General features: G+C 34.6%; 1 protein-coding gene across 1 annotated transcript in view; it reads left to right on the top strand.

Moving 5' to 3' along the window:
- Positions 1 to 16906, top strand: part of GRID2 (glutamate ionotropic receptor delta type subunit 2) — a 1429995-nt gene that overhangs the window by 1078261 nt on the left and 334828 nt on the right. Inside the window, exon 9 of the mRNA XM_034672012.1 lies at positions 5802 to 5903. Within this exon, the coding sequence (XP_034527903.1) occupies positions 5802 to 5903 (102 nt within the window). The remainder of the gene's footprint in view (positions 1 to 5801; positions 5904 to 16906) is intronic.

Raw genomic sequence — 16906 nt, 5'->3', positions numbered from 1 at the left:
TACCTGACATATATTAAGTCAGTTAATAATCCCTCAAATCCTGTGAGGAAGTCACACTATGCCCCTTTGAGAGGTGAGAAAACTGAGGCCCGATGACACATGCCAGCAAGTGTCAGAGTAGGTGCTTGAACCTAAGCAATCTGGTTCTAGAGTTTGTGATCTTAGCCACTATGATATATGGCCTCTTGATATAGCGTAACAGTAATTTTACACCAACAAGAATTATACAAGAAGGGAAAACTTATAACAATGGTAAAATATTATAATATCAGTTAAATGCCAGGTGATAACTGAGAGTAGTTATTATGGCTGCATAAAACGTCTTTGGGCTATTTTTTTTTTTTGATCTATAGCTTCTCATGTTTATATTCTTCATTTGTGAATATCAGCTAAGTTCATCTTATTTTACATGTGTGTTGTTACATGGTACAGAAATTTTGTTTCAGCAGCAATACAGGGAAATGTAAGCAGTGGAATCAGGGGATATTTTTTCTGTTTTTTTTTCCAAAGGTATTTTCTCCTAAAGGAGACTCAAGTGCTAAGGCTATTTCACGTAATCTACTTCTTCATGGTAATGACCAAGCTGTAGGAGTAGAATCTTAGGAGGGAATAATCATCCCCTAGGGAGCAAGTCGTACAAATCGAACCTGTTTTACAGGTGGAAATATCACCAAAAAGATTATTATTGGAGGGATTACTGACACGTTACATTTCTGTACATATCAAAGAAAAGAAACATTCCAATTTAATTCTATAAACATGTATCTGAGACACGTTACATTTCTGTACATATCAAAGAAAAGAAACATTCCAATTTAACTCTATAAATATGTATCTGAGCCAACCTACCATGTGTATTTCTTTTTACACTTTCTATCCCATTATAGAAGTAATATCTACCAAATAAATGCTGTGCATTTCTAAATGGTTAGCTTTCAGCTACTTTGCCTATGCCTTATTGTTCCCTTTTTTCCTTTGAAGGCTGAGAAAGCCAATAAAGGCAATGTAGTGGCTGGCAGCACACAGCCCACAGTGCAGTGGGGAGTTTGTGTCCTGAAGTCGGAGCTTCCGTGCTATAGCCAGGCTTCGGTTGTTCCATATGAATACAAGCTAATAAATGTAGGGAATTCCATTTGGTATTCGATTAAGAGCTCTCTTGACTCCTGTTATTAAGGCCTATAACTATTAAGCGTAAAATTAAAGTTGAACAGTTCAGCTCTTTTTTGACATTGTAACACTGCCTGAAAAATAGTGATGCAAAACCTAGTCAAACGTCATCCTTTAAAGCCCATGAACAAATGAAAAGAGGAAATATTGAAAGGAAAAGAGTAAATATCTAAAACTTGGTCATTTACTAATGACATAACACATCATGTTAGGGGCATATTACTGTCCTCATGCAAATACATCAACGATTTTGTTGAACACAAGATATTACATTGATTTTAGCAGAGAGCAACAAGATTATTATTGCTAAAGCTCCAATGAAGGGGATAATTAAAGCATTAAGCATTTTTAAGGTTTTAAAGTGACTTTCAGCAATAACTGGATGATACTATAGGAAATCAATATACTGTAATTGAAAGGAAATTGAATTGGTCTTTATTTTTTTAATCCCTTCTAGATTTTCTCTAGACTGTCAGACCATGGGAGATAGTGAATCTTGTTTTGCCATCAGCAGTATGACTTTCTGTAAATCTCATGTGCTGCAGGGGTCACTTTTATTATTTTTTATTTAGAAAGTGCTCAGCTGAATAGATAGCATTATAAGATTCTGTGTGCGTTATCTTTATTAGTCTCTGGCCTCATTGTTTAAAAAAAAGGAGGGGGAGAAACAAAAATAAAAACACAATCAGACAAAAACAACCTTCTCCACATATCCAGAGAAATCAAGTTAATAGAATTTCTAACAATGAATCCAGAGAAGTTGTTAGATAAGCTTCACACTTGAACTTAAATGAAATTCTTCTAGGTATTTTTTTTTTATCAAACACTGTGCCTGTCAATCTTCTCACGCTGCAAAGAATATGACCTGTTGTAGATACAAATTCAATTTGAATCTGTGTGAACCTAACTCATTTGTATTGCTTATTATGGAAAGGCGCTATTACAATCAAACAGAAACGCTTGAAGGGAACCTCAGGGAGATGAGTGGCTATGAACAGAAATTAAGGAATTTGAAATTAAGGAACTTGAAAAATCCTTCAAAAAGGTGTGAATAATCAACATTTTCTCATGTGTTGCTGTTGTTTATTTCCTCATTTACCTTTAGTATATATTTTGAGAAGCATCAACAGACTTAGGATGAATGAAATGTATTCCACACTTATCTTTAGTAATTTGGTGACACAAAGTAGAGATTTCCAGAAATGTTTTTGAGAATCTCGTGTCCATTTCATTTTTCTATTACTTTCTTTATTCTACTCAATGCCTCTTGACTGCTTAAATGGATAAAAGATAACACAGTGGAAAGAGCACAGCCTCTCAATCCTCAGTTTCCCCTTCTGTGGAATGGAGATAATAATGTTGCCTTTCTCATTGTATTGTGTTGAGAAGTAAATTAATTAATATATATAAGTAAAGACCTCAGAGGAGTAATATATACTATGTACTATGTACACATTAACATTTTTTTAATAAAAATGATGATGATGATGATTTGCCTTTTCAATTGTATTTCCAAAATGTGAATTCACCAGCTGTTTTTTGAGGGAACCACTTTACAATTCTGAGCCTTATTTTTTTACTAAAATATAGGAATAATATTTTGTCTACCTACCTTAAATAGATCATATTTATGAAAAAAATTCATAAGCTATAAAACAGCACTGCAATTGAAAGCACTGAATCTGGACTTCTATATGTTATTTTTTTAAAGCATTTGTTTATTTACCTGAGAGAGAGAGCACAAGCAGGAAGAGGGGCAGGCAAAGGGAGAAGGGAGAAACAGACTCCCTGCTGAGCAGGAAGCCCAATGTGGGGCTCCATCCCAGGACCCCGAGATCTTGACCTTAGCTGAAGGCAGAATCTTAACCGACTGAGCCACCCAGGCACCCCAAATCTGGATTTTTAAAAGCACTAGTTTAAATCCTAGTTTCATCTCTTAGTAATTATGTGACTTTAGATGAGCCCTTAGTTTCTATGTTTATAAAATAATAATTATAACAACACATTCTCATAAAGTTTTTTGAGGCTTAAATGAGATCAGGTATAAGGAGCTCAGTATCATCACTAACACTTAGAAAATATTCCAAAAAATGTTAAAAAGTAGTTCTATTCAGTATAGGGAATAAGAACTATTTTAATTTCTGAATGATTTCTTTGTTTTGCCCCATTTTGATATGTGACAAGTGGATATATTTTATTCATAGTTTTCCAGATAATCTGTATTCTAAACTTTCTCTACCTCAAAATTCAGTATCTGAAATTCCTAACTCTTGGTGTCCATAGCTAATATGCAGCTAACTTAAGTATTAGATTTGTACATATGAAGAACTGAATTAGTAAAAGGTGTTACCAATTCTAAAATCCCAACTGCTGTTATGATGAACAGCACTTTACAAGTGCTATGGTCAAAAGACACGTGAGTCAAATAGCAAGCAAAGGGGGGTGAGGAGAGAGAGAAAATAGAAATGGGAAAAAACGTCAGGCAAAGGAGAAAATGATGTCTTGTAATGTATATGAGAAAGAACTTTGCCAAATATATTTTTTAAAGTGGGAAGAAACATCATATATGTACACAGCATATATGTATACAAATGTTTAAGTTATTGCCCAGGTGTGAAGACAAATGTTTTATTATTGTTATTTCAAAACTCCAAATATTTGAGTGCCTTAGAATTTTTAAACCATTGACTACATTTAGTTATGTTTAAAGGGAGACATAGTTAAGAAGCTGGAAATTATATATGTTTAAATGTTTGTCCAGAGCATTGTTGAAACAAACTACTCTAGTTTTATTGTTTTTCCAGCAATAAATATTTTGACTAGTCAATACACCAAAATGCTATGGTCAACTTGGCATTAACAGATGTCATTTACTTAGGCATACTGACAGTAGATTCACCAAGGAGCACAAAAAAAGATATCCTTGCATTCCTTTGGCAGCTTAGCCATATTTACTTTGAACAACATGATGTCCTAAAAGCTATTCATTAAGCTTAGAATTAAGTAATATAACTGTAAAAGCTGGATAGTGTATTAGGTCTTCACTTAATGTCATAAACCTCTTTTCCACCAGTATTAATTTAGTCTAAGAAAATAAAATCTTCTTGAAAAATTTACTAGAAAAAGTGCACATCAAGAAATGTAATTGAGCATAACTTTGGTTGACCTGAGAAGAGAACAAAAGCTCAAAAGAAATTTCATAAGGTTTTAAATTGAACAAGAGGGCTACACTATCTCTGATAATTAGACTTTGAACACATTTGGATTTGCTAATTGGATCTAAGTTCTAATTAGACTTTTTAGGTAACTAAGAATGACATATCATGGTATGAATTTAATGTGCTTTTGTAGCTGAAACCTGCAATTAGCAGCCTTTTCAAAATTATTTTAATACAGAAAAAGCTGGGGTTTTTTTGTTTATATTGTGATATCCCTTCTCTTAAGATATATTGTGTACATTTTAGGTTTCTAAATTAAACACCTCTTGGGGACTCAGAGAAACTTGAGTTTTAATAGGAAGCACCTAAATCTTTTATTTGTGAAGGAGACTTGCCAGTATGTGCCAACTTTGGAAGCCACAAAAAAAATGCAATACAAGGGAATAAATCAGTCTTCAGGAGGAAGCAGCACAAATAGGCAGGTGCCCTATAAACCATTCAGTCAATTAGAACAGTCTCCAAATAGGACGAATCTATTACATTTTTAAAGTCTGCATATATGGAATAGGTTCCCCAAAGTGAAGGCTCATGGATCTAGCATCAGAATTAATAGCATGACATTTCTTCCCAAGATGTGCATTACAACATTCTTTTTGCAGCTTTGCTCCTTGAGTTATCTGCTAATTCAAGTCACAATCTCTCTTTTTTTCTCCTTATTTCTGAATTGAAAATCATCAGTTTTTATCCTGTTGTGATTTATAGGCAGTGATTTTTAAACGGGTAGCCCTCAGATTTGGATATTACAAGAGCTAAGAACTACATGAGGATGTAAAATTAAACCAGTATTTGGAGTGTAAAGAGCAGTGAATCATTATAAGACTTTAAGGGAAAGACTGCTGCCAGAATATTCCAAGGAAATTGATAGTACTGACAAAAAAGGCAAATTATATTGTTGTATGTACTGTGAATACTTGAAAACAACAAAGACATATATATGATTGTTCCCCTCAAATAAAAGCAGAAACCCTTCTAACTGTATTAAGAATCTTGTCATTTTTTCCAATAAAAGCAGTGTAATATCTAACTAAAACCATTGAAACTATAAGAATATCTAACTTGCACAATAATTGAATTATATTAAGAACAGACATTATACTAGAATTATATGCACTATTATTTTTCCAATTAGTGCATATTGGGACTGAGTTATTGGTGTATTATAACTCCTTATTAAGTCCATGTCCTTAATGAGTCACCTAAAGCATATTGGATACTGTCATATGCCATATAATGTTATTTAAAAGCAGGAAATGGAATCTCTGATTGCTTCATTTGCTATTGAAAAAGAAAACCTGTGCAGGACCCTTCCAATACCAGTTATTCCAAGAGAGATGGCACAGTGTTCTGAAAGACTGTTGCATAGATGATTGGACTGTTCCTCAGGCAGGAAAGTGACCAAGCTATTTTACCTTTCAGCTTGGGTGCTGGAATCCTGTCACAGGGCTGAACGGGTCACTGACTGACAAGAAACTAGAGAATAACATGCGTGGAGTGGTTCTACGTGTGGTGACTGTTCTGGTAAGTTTGACCTGTACCTTTTGGTTCTGGCTTCTAGAAGTTACTTTATCCTTCATTTCTTTTGTTTTATTAAATGATGCCATAATCTTAAAAGAACTTTTAACAAATCCTTACTGTGCTTTCAAATATACGTTTAAACATACGTTTAATGGTCATATTTTCCAACCTTCAATTTATTTGGATCGGAATCAGATTTTTGCAGGCTTTACTTTTAATTACATGCTTTTGTCAGTAACTGTCTGAGACAGTTTAGGCCCAGTTTGCTATACATGATAAAGTAAAGGTCTCCCTCCAGCATTCTGTCACTGTAAGTATGCGTAAATAAGAGTGACCATGCCAAACAAGGGTAGAGTAGGACATTCAGTAATACTCAAAGATTAAACTTAGTATGGCAAGTGTGGGACATTCAGTAATACTCAAAGATTGGCAGACTAAAACTATGCTTTTCTAGCAAGAACCTACTTCAAAGGAAAGATCATCCAATTGTTTAATAAATATTTATTGAAGATCAACTGTATTCAAGCTCCATGCTGATTACTGGGGACAACTAATGAATAAAGAAATGGATAGATATGATTCTGTCTTTATGAAGCTTACCATCTGGTGATTCTGTGAATATTAAATGGAATTATGCATATAAAATATTTATTACAATTACATTTACTTAGAAAATCAAATCGTAACTATTATTATTCTGTATATTATTATTTTCTCTTTTATTAAACATATAAAAATACATGTTAATATAAATATTTTTTAACAGCAAAATACTCAAATGGATACTGTCTAAATAGCCATAAAGCAGGAAAATATGCTTTCTCCCTTGTTATTATTTCTATGAGTTTAGGCTTATGCTATTTTATAGTCAGTTTCAAAACGTCCATAGTTGTTAACTTTATTTTTCTTCAGAAAAGCCTACTTGTTTGTTTTTTAAGATTTTATATATTTATTTGACAAAGAGAGAGACAGTGAGAGAGGGAACACAGCAGCTGGAGTGGGATAGGGAGAAACAGGCTTCCTGCTGAGCAGGGAGCCCGACAAGTAACACTAGATCCCAGAACACAGGGCCCCAGGATCATGACCTGAGCTATAGGCAGATGCCCAATGACTGAGCTCCAGGTGCCCCCAGAAAAGCCTACTTGTTTTTAAATTTGAAAAAGTCTTATCCATAGGCTGAATAAATTGCAGAATTAGTAGATGGAAGAAACCAGTTTTTTTTAAATTGCTGTCAATTGAGTATCTAGCAAAGTTTATAACAGCAATGACTGTCCCTTATACATTGTTTAATACAAATTAAGTGGACTCAACATAATTTCACTGTTTAAAAAAAAGATCTGTATTATTCTCTGTAAGAGTATATTCACATGAGTAGTCTATCCCCCCCCCTTTTTGGTGCCTATAATTTATTCTTAGTTATTATTTTGATAAGATTTTTAATTTTTGGCAAATAATTATATTATGAGTACTTGACAACTTGAATGTGAGGGTGCGTCTGTATGCATCCAAGGCTGTGGACATGCATCTGCAATGATGTGCTAATATTAAAAAAAAAAAAAGACAGACATTTAAAGTGGAGTGAACTATTAATAGTCTCCTTTCTAGTAATTAACACGGAATCTCAGGAGACAACTTCAGTAAAAACACTATATCTACATTGTTTTTGTCTTTGAGTTTCATGTTTCTAAGGCAAGCTAACCTTATTTAGTCACTAAGCATATATTTATTAATACTTTACTGTATGATATACGTAATGAATAATAGCATATACCTATTACGTTATATACCTATTTCATAGGTATATGTGTTCATCTTATAGGTAGATTCATACCTCAAGGTACACATAGAATCTTGTTGGGAGATGCAGGTACAAAAAGAAAACCAGGCAAGAACTATTAAGTATTTACTATATGTCAGGTACTTTATGAAGTTATTTGCCTGTATTGTCTTATTTAGTCCTTACAGTATTTCCAAGAAATAGATACTTTTCTGATTCCTAGGATGAGGAAGAGGAAACCGAGACACTCAGAGGTTGGCTGGAAAAAAAAAAAAAATATGGAGGATTACTGATAGTAAATAGCAGAGAGAGTTAGGATTCAAATCCAGGAAGTCGAACTGACTCCAGACCTCTTAACCTCTTCCCTCTTAACATTATATTATACTCTCTCTACTCCTACTGTGATAAGTATGAGAATTGAGGTATTTTTGGATTTTATTTGGCTTGAGGGTTAAAAATTCTTAACTCTGAATAAGATGACAGTGAGTTTTATTGGGAAAACTTAATATGGCAAATTATTTTAAATTACTTTCCTGGCTGAACAAAATGATTGCTACGCATGAAATGGTATTGCTTCACCCAATGGTAATGCGTTCATGCCGCAGTCTCACCTTCATGACTCATAATGGCCTCCGTGTCCTATAAGCTCAGTCCTGCACAGATCCTAAACATGTTAGTGAGTGGAGGTATAGAAACAATGTTTCCCCAGGTCTTCTGTGAGGAAATGTGGATTTATCAGTGTGTAAAAGGTCCTTACTCTTACTACACCCCCACAATGTGCAGCCATTGTACTTAATAGTTTTGGAGGCTTCCTTTTTCTTCCTGTAATTCCTGTTTGAATGGAAACCGGCCATGACCTTCTTATTTATGTCCTATAAGCACTCTTCCAGATCTAGCTCTTACTTACATGGCCTTGCAAGCTTCTGCTAAGAATGACTCTCCCCTTAACCCACACAGCAACTCCGAAATCTTGATGCCCACTAAACCCCGAAACTTAGATTTGGTTTATATTGAACTTGATTTGGCCACATAAACGCCACTTCTTTTATTCCATGTACTTGCCTCCAACTCTGTCAAGAAGGGAGGAGGAGGAGGACGGTTCATGTGTAAAGCCCCTGAGGGCAGGTCTCTCAGGCTTTATTCCATCTTACCTGCAATCTAGTCCCAGTTCTACACATGCCTCCTTTAGTGCTGAGGACATTTATGCGATAATGACACACAGCTTAATAAAATTGATTTTCTTTACCTAAGTTTTGAAATCCCCATTGCTATCACTATTAATGATATTTTGTTGACTTGAAAGAAATACTCTGATACTTATTTTAAACTAAATAATTGAGCATCATACCGTTTATGATCCCATGGGAAAATAAATGGTACACACTAGTGGTTAATGAAAGAAAGTCAAATAAAGGGATTATTAACAAGGATATAAATAGGGTTAAAGGAATCAGCAGGGGGTGTTGATGCACCAGGGCCCAGATGCACAGCAAGTCTTGACGACCCTGAAGTCGGATGGGACCTGGGGAGTAAGTAACACTGAGATTTGGCAACAGCTAGAACCAAGGGAGAGAGACCATTCAATAGTAGCTGTGAACTTCCATACAGGAAGAGGATGGAGAAAGTCACTGCCAGAGCACACTCAGGCAGTGAGGGAGTGGGGAGAGGGGCTACGTCAATTTCACTCTACTGTCTTTCCATCCCTTCATTGTCTCCAGGTGAAAATCTAACCAGAAGTCAGGGGGCAAGGGAACCCAAGTAAGGAAGACCGTAAAAGTCAGACTGCCAGACACAAAGAAGGGCAGTGAAGGGCACAGTGGATCCAGAAGTGAAATAGGGAAAAACCAACACTAGCATCCACTATTTGAAAGGACCCATTAAAAAGTTTACATGTGTTTTTTCGTCCTTATAAAAACCCTACAAGAGGTGTATCAGTGACATTAGAAGGATAAAAATAGGGCACAAAAATGTTAGCTAAATTTCTGTGACCATATATCTAATAAGAGCTGGAGATAAGTTTCAAGCCCAGAGATTTGGGCTCCATAGGCCATGTCCTTAGCCTCTCTGATATTCTGCCTTAAGAATCAGAATGAACTCATGTTAGTTAATTAGTTAGTTAGTTAGTTAGTTAAATATAACTATTGAGACGTGAGAGTTCCAAATTTATGGGATTGATAACTTAGGAGCATTTTTCTAAATAGTATCACATATGGATAATTTTATACTCAGCCATCTCCAAAGCTACATAAATGTCTTAGAAATGGGAGAAGATGGAATGAGAATAAAATTCAGACCCTACAAACTTAGTCCTTTTTCTAAACTTTTTATTTTTATATTTGCCCACTAATCTCTACTTTTTACTGAGTAGACACAAGTGTATTACTACAAGGCATTTGTTAACATTTGTTTTTTCCTTTTAACTTCCAAAGTAGTGCAACTATGGATAGCCACAAATGACCAATTATGTCATTCAGTTTTTTCACGGTAATTCACAAAAAGTTGTTGCAAACATGACCGAGTTGTAAATATTATTATAATACTTATGGAAATATAATGAAAAGGAGTTGGCACCAAGTGAAAAATAAGTCTTCATCAAGAAGGAAGCTATGCTATACAAGATGTCTAAAATCATAAACTGGCATTTAGAAGGAGCTCACTGATTAGTAATTCTTATTGCTTGATTTGGTTTTGCTTAAAACAGACACATGGAGTCTCTAATGAAACATGAATTCACTCATAAATTCATTTGAGAAATATTTATTGAGTGCCTTCTTCTAGGCACTTGGGGTGCATACAAAACAGACAAAGATACTGACTTTTGGGAGTTCCATTCTAACAGTTATCTTCTAAAGCTCTCAGAATAGTTTTGAAGAAAATGCAATACCATTGTCCTATAGTAAGTATGCAACACAGTATTCCTTTGACATTACCATGGAAATAATTTTAAAACTTTGTATAAATGTATGATTGGAAATTTATGGTAAAGCTGTAATGGTTATTTTTCTGGATTTTATAAATTCAAAACTATACAATTTTTAACATTTTAATATCTGTGAAATCAGGGTATGTCTTTCAGTTAATTAATGGTTCCTCACAATTATATTTGGCAGCATATTTTATCTTTATTAGTGGTAGGAAAAACAATTGTGCATTTCATAATTGAAAATATTTTAGATTAAATAATATATGGAGGGTATTTTTATAAAATTAATTAAGTTAATGGGTATTCTTGGAAAGTTGAATTCAACAAATCTGGGCAAGAAGCCATCGTGAAGAGAGAGATTATTTTAAGGAATACTTCTAAAAGAAAAGAAATAACATTAGGAAATGAAGCCAATAAAAAAAAAAGGACAGTAATAGCAATTTAAAAATTACTATCTAAACTAAAACTATCATTAGAATCATAGAAAGATAAAATTAGAAAATACACAAAGGCAGCTTATCTTAAACCAACACCACCTAAAGCAAAGTCCAAATTATGTGTTGAGAGAAGGTAAGTTTCCCCAAGCAGCTCACCATAAGGAAGGTATAGCAGGTAGCTGCCAAGTGAGTTATCATTTTAGGAGTAATTTCCTTTTCCTAAAATATTTCCTTATTATTAGTCTCGCTTCTTCGAATTTAGGGTTCAGCAGTCCTTATATCCCTGTTAAAATTTACATGGTATCTGAGATCAGAGAAAGGTAAAATGACCTAAACCATTAGCCTTGACTCAACTATTTATTGAGCATATATTACAAGCTAAACATTGTGCTAAGTTCCAGAGAGACAAAGATAAATAAGATATAGTCCCTGCTTTCCAGGAGCTCTACATAAACCATTTTATCAAAATTATTAAGTTCTCCTTTGGAAAATAGAACCTGTGTCTGAAGGGTTCAGAATTAAATACATTTTATAGAGGGTGAAAAAGAATGATAAAGTTAAGAGAAATATATGGAGAGAAATAGAGAAGAACAGATATCACACTATTTTTTATGATCTAATCTCAGCAATGACATCTAGGATGGACTTTGTGGCTTTACAGGACAATATAATTCCTTATTTCACCGTGTTCTTTCACTAGAACTCTTTGTAACTCTGTGGTTTTTTTTTTTTTTTTTTGGTAGTAATTTCATTAATGTTATACTCTCCCTCTAAACTATAACAATAAGACACAAAGTTGGTTTCACTTACAATGCCTGGTATATAAAAGTAGATTAGTAAATATTTGTTGAACGAACAAATCAAAATATTCAGATAGCCTGAAGGGATATGTGGTGGGGCAGGGGACGGGGTAGTAGAAGGAGAGGAAAAGAAAAAAGGAAAGAAAAAGGGAAAAAAACCCTTCTATATGTAATTACTAAAAATAAGAACATGTCGGACATAAGACTATGTCTGTGAATAGACCAGACTATAAATAGGACGTCTTAAGATTCCTCATTCTTTGGTTTCCATTCACTAAGTCCAAATTTCCAAGAGAGATGGCAAAGGATAGCCTAGAGTGTCGGGTATTCTTTTTCAACATGGGATTTCATCCTTGAATCTTTTTTTCCTTTATTAAACCTTGCTGAATCAATCAGACAATTTTGTTGGGGATGCTGGAGACTCCTTTATCTGTTTTATTTACATCTTGAACAAGTCACTAAGCTTCCTGCTTTTCACTTCTGAAAGCACATCTTCTGCAGAAGATCCGGGTTTCTCAAAATTCCCGGAACTCCAAAATCACCCTGGCTGAGTCCATCACTCTTCACCAAAGCCTAAATGGCTGAAAAAGCAGAGTTTGGTTTTTGAAGATTTCTATGCTATTTATTCCTTCTCCCAGAATTCCCTCCCTCTGCTCACCTTGGTGAGGAAGGCAGGAGTGGATAACTACTACCTATTTCCCTCCTCAGATAACCATGTCCTAGTGCCCACCCCATTCGGTGTTCCAAATGTGTCTCCTTAGCCTTTCCAACCATTCACCTATATATTAACACAGCATCCTCTCTATGCTAGGCATTATGCTAGGTGCTAGGGATGCAGAGGTAATAAAATAGCATGATCATTGTATAGAACATGACATCTACTGGAGAATATTGACAATATCTAAATAGAGGCACTAATGAATAGCTAAACTGGGGATATAAGGAAAGGCTTTCTTGACAGAGAACTATCTGAGTTGTAGCCCTCAAAATGTGAAGGATTGTTATGTATGTCCTACATGTCTCATAGAAAAAACTTGGAGGGTGGAAGATGGAGACAGGATATGGGCAGCAAGCTAGTTTGCACATAAATAAAACCCATGTTATCTTTTTAGATTATTAAAGACTAAAATCAGTAGGAATACAGTCATATAATCTATACGCTATTTGACCAGCTGTTGGGCCATAAATTCTATAGGTTTGATCTGACACTTAAAATTTTACATTTATATTCAGTATTAAATACAAAGAACATAAATAATTATTTTCAGAATTCAAAGGACTCAAAGCTATTAAATCTTTTGACAGAATTGACACTAGGAAATGACTTAACCCACTTACAATGTGTTCAAATAACTATATGCTTTTAAGGTAAAGAAGTAAAAATAACTCAAAACATCAAGGATCATTCATATTATGAATAGCAAGATCATATATGACAAGAAGTTAGAAATAATATTGAATCATTTAATATTCTCTTGGTCTTGGAGGCAGTCATTGTTAGCCCTTTTCCCCCCACAATATTTTCATTTCCAATTTATTGATATTCAATAATTCATTTTCCCAGTCTGCATGAAGTATAGAATTAGACAAAATCAGGAAAATGGATAAAGAGAAAAAAAGCAAAATGGAGTACAACTGTATAGTTCATGATCTTCTAAGGAAAGAACAATCCCAAAAGAAGAAAGAACCTACCTCTTTTTTCCTCTTGGATTGTGCCTCTTCAGAAATTTATTTAATCTTCTTATATTAAATACAAATAAATAAAACTGGGGTTTTTTTTAATGTTAAGGGCCATTATGGCTGCTATGTAATCAACAGATTCTCAATTTGTACAATATATAAGAAAGTATGAAGTTTAGAAATAGTAATTTATATATGTCAGTATAAGATCAAGGAACACAGTTTCTTCTGGAGACACATTATAACAAAGGAGTAAATAACATGTGATTAATTTTCTTACTGGAAGTACTTTGGCTTATTTCATTGCCTTTTCTTCACCAAGTCTTCTCTCCTCAAACACTCATACAAAGCATTTAGCATGTACCGCAGAGAGTTCTGGCCTTACCAGTCAAAAGATATCAGTTCAAGTTCCAGCTTTTCTACTTAATAGATCTTATGGAAACCAAAGAGCTATTCTGAACTTCAGTTTTTCTGTCCATAAAAGGGAAATGATGAAACTGGCCTTTAGCGAGATCAAATGGGTTTTTATGGGTAAATAGTTTAAACTATGTGAAAGCAGTTAGCAAAGTACACAGTGTCTTTAAATATAGGATATATTGTCTCTGCAGTAGAACAGTGTGTAAATTGAAGAAAAGAAAAAAATAAGCATACGTGATCACAAAAGTATAATTCATTATTATCACCAATCTTCAGATTTTTGTGGGAAATTATGTATAGGACCCTGAGGTAGACAAAGACCCATAAATTGCAGAATCATGACTTTTAGGCCTAGTTACTGTTACCTTAATTTGAAAACCTGCTAATGAGAGCCACCGCAACTCTCCTGCTAGTGAAGCTGGTGCTTTCTAGAGGAAAAATGAGCAGCAACAACAAAAACATACCTGAGGATAAGAAAAGCTCCTAATTAAAACCTTTAAAATTTTCTGAAACTCTGTGTATCTAATTATCTTGTCTCATAAGAATTGTGTTTGATTCCAGGCTAGCTTTAAATAGATTATATATTAATAAATAACTAAGAAAATACTTCAGTAATAACCCTGAAATTCATTGTCCTCAGTTTTTTGCTAAGGACATAGTCCCAGTTTTTTCTACTTGAAAACCTTCAGCATTTTAAACCCCCACAGAGGTTAAGCTTTCATGAGGTCTCAGCTTATCAGTTTCCTGAGACTAGAGGCAAAGTTAGGGACCAAGAGAGTAAGCTTGACAAGAGGCTCCACTGGACATGTACTCACAGCCAGGAGGTGGCAAGCTCTGTTAGTTCCCACAGCAATGCCTGAAGAGGGCTTCTTTGGAAGAGTTAATAAATAATATAGTTTGGTTCAGGGCTTCAGACATAAATGGCATCTCTGGCTGGGGAAGTCTCCAGTGGATGTTATATAAAATAAATGGAAGTTGCAATAAAGTACAATAAGTGCTATGTCATAAATACTACGTTGAAGTACACAGCATAGCATTGTGGTGAAAAATATAGTCCCTGGAGGAATTCCACCTCCACGTTGGCAGAGTGAGGAGTTCATGGACCTACTACCCAGCAAAACAACCAAAAAATTGAGTAATAAATAAACAAACAAATAAAACCATTTAAAATCTGGAAATTTTTCTAAGGGCATACAGAAAATGAAGTAATACTTACTCAAGAATATCTAAAACTCAGTCAGAACAAGAATCTGTGGCATCTGAATTTCATCCTACTCCTTCCCCTTCCATCTCACCTCCTGCCCAACTCAGCCTGGTGGAAGTTCCATTCCAAGTAGGGTTTCACAAGAAGACAGGACTCCCTCACCCTTAAGTTCCCAATCAAGAGTTATTTCATCTGGAGGAACAGGCAGCTAGCATTTCTTATACCTTCCACCTCTAATCTGAAGAGGTTAAATCCCTGGTGAGAGTGGCTAACAGTTTGGGGGCTCCCTTTCTCTACTCAGCTCCCACCCATGGGATGCAGTTTCTACTCCAGGTGTGGCAGGCCTGGAATACTGGGACCTTGATCACTCCAGCTTGCTCTAAACGTTCCAAGACAACAAAGGTGAGTGGAGAAGACTGGAGGCTGTACCCAACCCAGTATTCAGAGTAGTAACACAGAGATTTTGCTCAGGGGAGAGACAGTCCATAAGAAGAGAGAGCACATAAGCATTCTCCAATTATCTGAAACAGTATAGGGAAGTTATGCCAAAGTCTCCTCTAAGTTTAGAGCAACAAGCTAAATCATAAGTCAACTAGTTCACCAGTGAAAACCAGGGAAAGAGATAGTTATAAATAGCCCTCCTGGGGTCATAAAAATTTGTAAAGGCTGACCTCAGCAATAACCCCTACCAAAATTTATTTTGTCAAATAAATGACTAACTTTTCACCCAGGGCTTTATTAAAAACAATAAAGCAATCAGCCAGTAAATCATGGAGCTTAATGACTATGATGAATATGACACAGTATCTGTATGGACACAAACATCCTTAACAAAATGCTAGCAAACTGAATATAGGAGCATACAAGAAGAATTATTCACCATGACCAAGTGGAATTTATCCTAGAAATACAAGTTTGGTTCAACGTATGAAAATCAATGTCCTATACCATATTAATAAAAAAAAGGAAGGAAGTGACATGATCATCTCGACAGATGAGGAAAAAGAATTTAATAGACTCCAATACTATTTTATGATAAACACTCAACAATCTGGTAATAGAAGGGAATTTCCTCAACTTGAGGAAGAACGTCTATAAAAAACTCATATTACTGGGGAAAAAATGGGAAACTCCCTCTTCTAAGGTCAGTAATAAGACAAGGATGTTGGTTATCACTATTTCTATTCAATATTGTACTGGAGATTTTAGCCAGCACGATTAGGCAAGGAAATTAAATAAAAGGAATGAGATTAAAAAGGAGGAATTAAAACTTAATCTACATATAGAAAACCCTAAAGTGTGTATACGCACACACATACACATACTATTTGAGTTAATAAATAATTTCAACAATTTTGCAGGGTACAAGGTCAATGTACAAAAAGGTCAATCATATTTTTGTATATGAAAAATCTAAAAAGGAAATTTACAAAGCATTTCCATTTAAATATATCAAAAAGAATAAAATCATTAAGAATAAATTTAATAAAATAATGCAATTTTTGCACACTGAATGTGCTATGGAACATAGCTGAAAAAAATTAAAAAGTCCTAAATAAATGGAGGTATATTTTGTGGCCATGGATGGGAGACTCAATATTATTAAGACAGGAATATTCTCCAAATGAATCAACAGATTCAATGCAATCCCTATCAAAATTCTAACTTTTTTTTTGCCATAATTAACCAGCTTATTCTAAAATTCATGTGGAAATGTAATAGAACCAGTGTGGGGGGCGGGGGGAAGGCAACAACAGAAAGTCTTGAA

The sequence above is a fragment of the Ailuropoda melanoleuca genome, chromosome 11 (assembly GCF_002007445.2).
Source record: "Ailuropoda melanoleuca isolate Jingjing chromosome 11, ASM200744v2, whole genome shotgun sequence".
Lineage (NCBI taxonomy): Eukaryota > Metazoa > Chordata > Mammalia > Carnivora > Ursidae > Ailuropoda > Ailuropoda melanoleuca.
The sequence above is the reverse complement of the archived record's forward strand: the minus strand, read 5'-3'. Positions and strand labels throughout refer to the sequence as shown.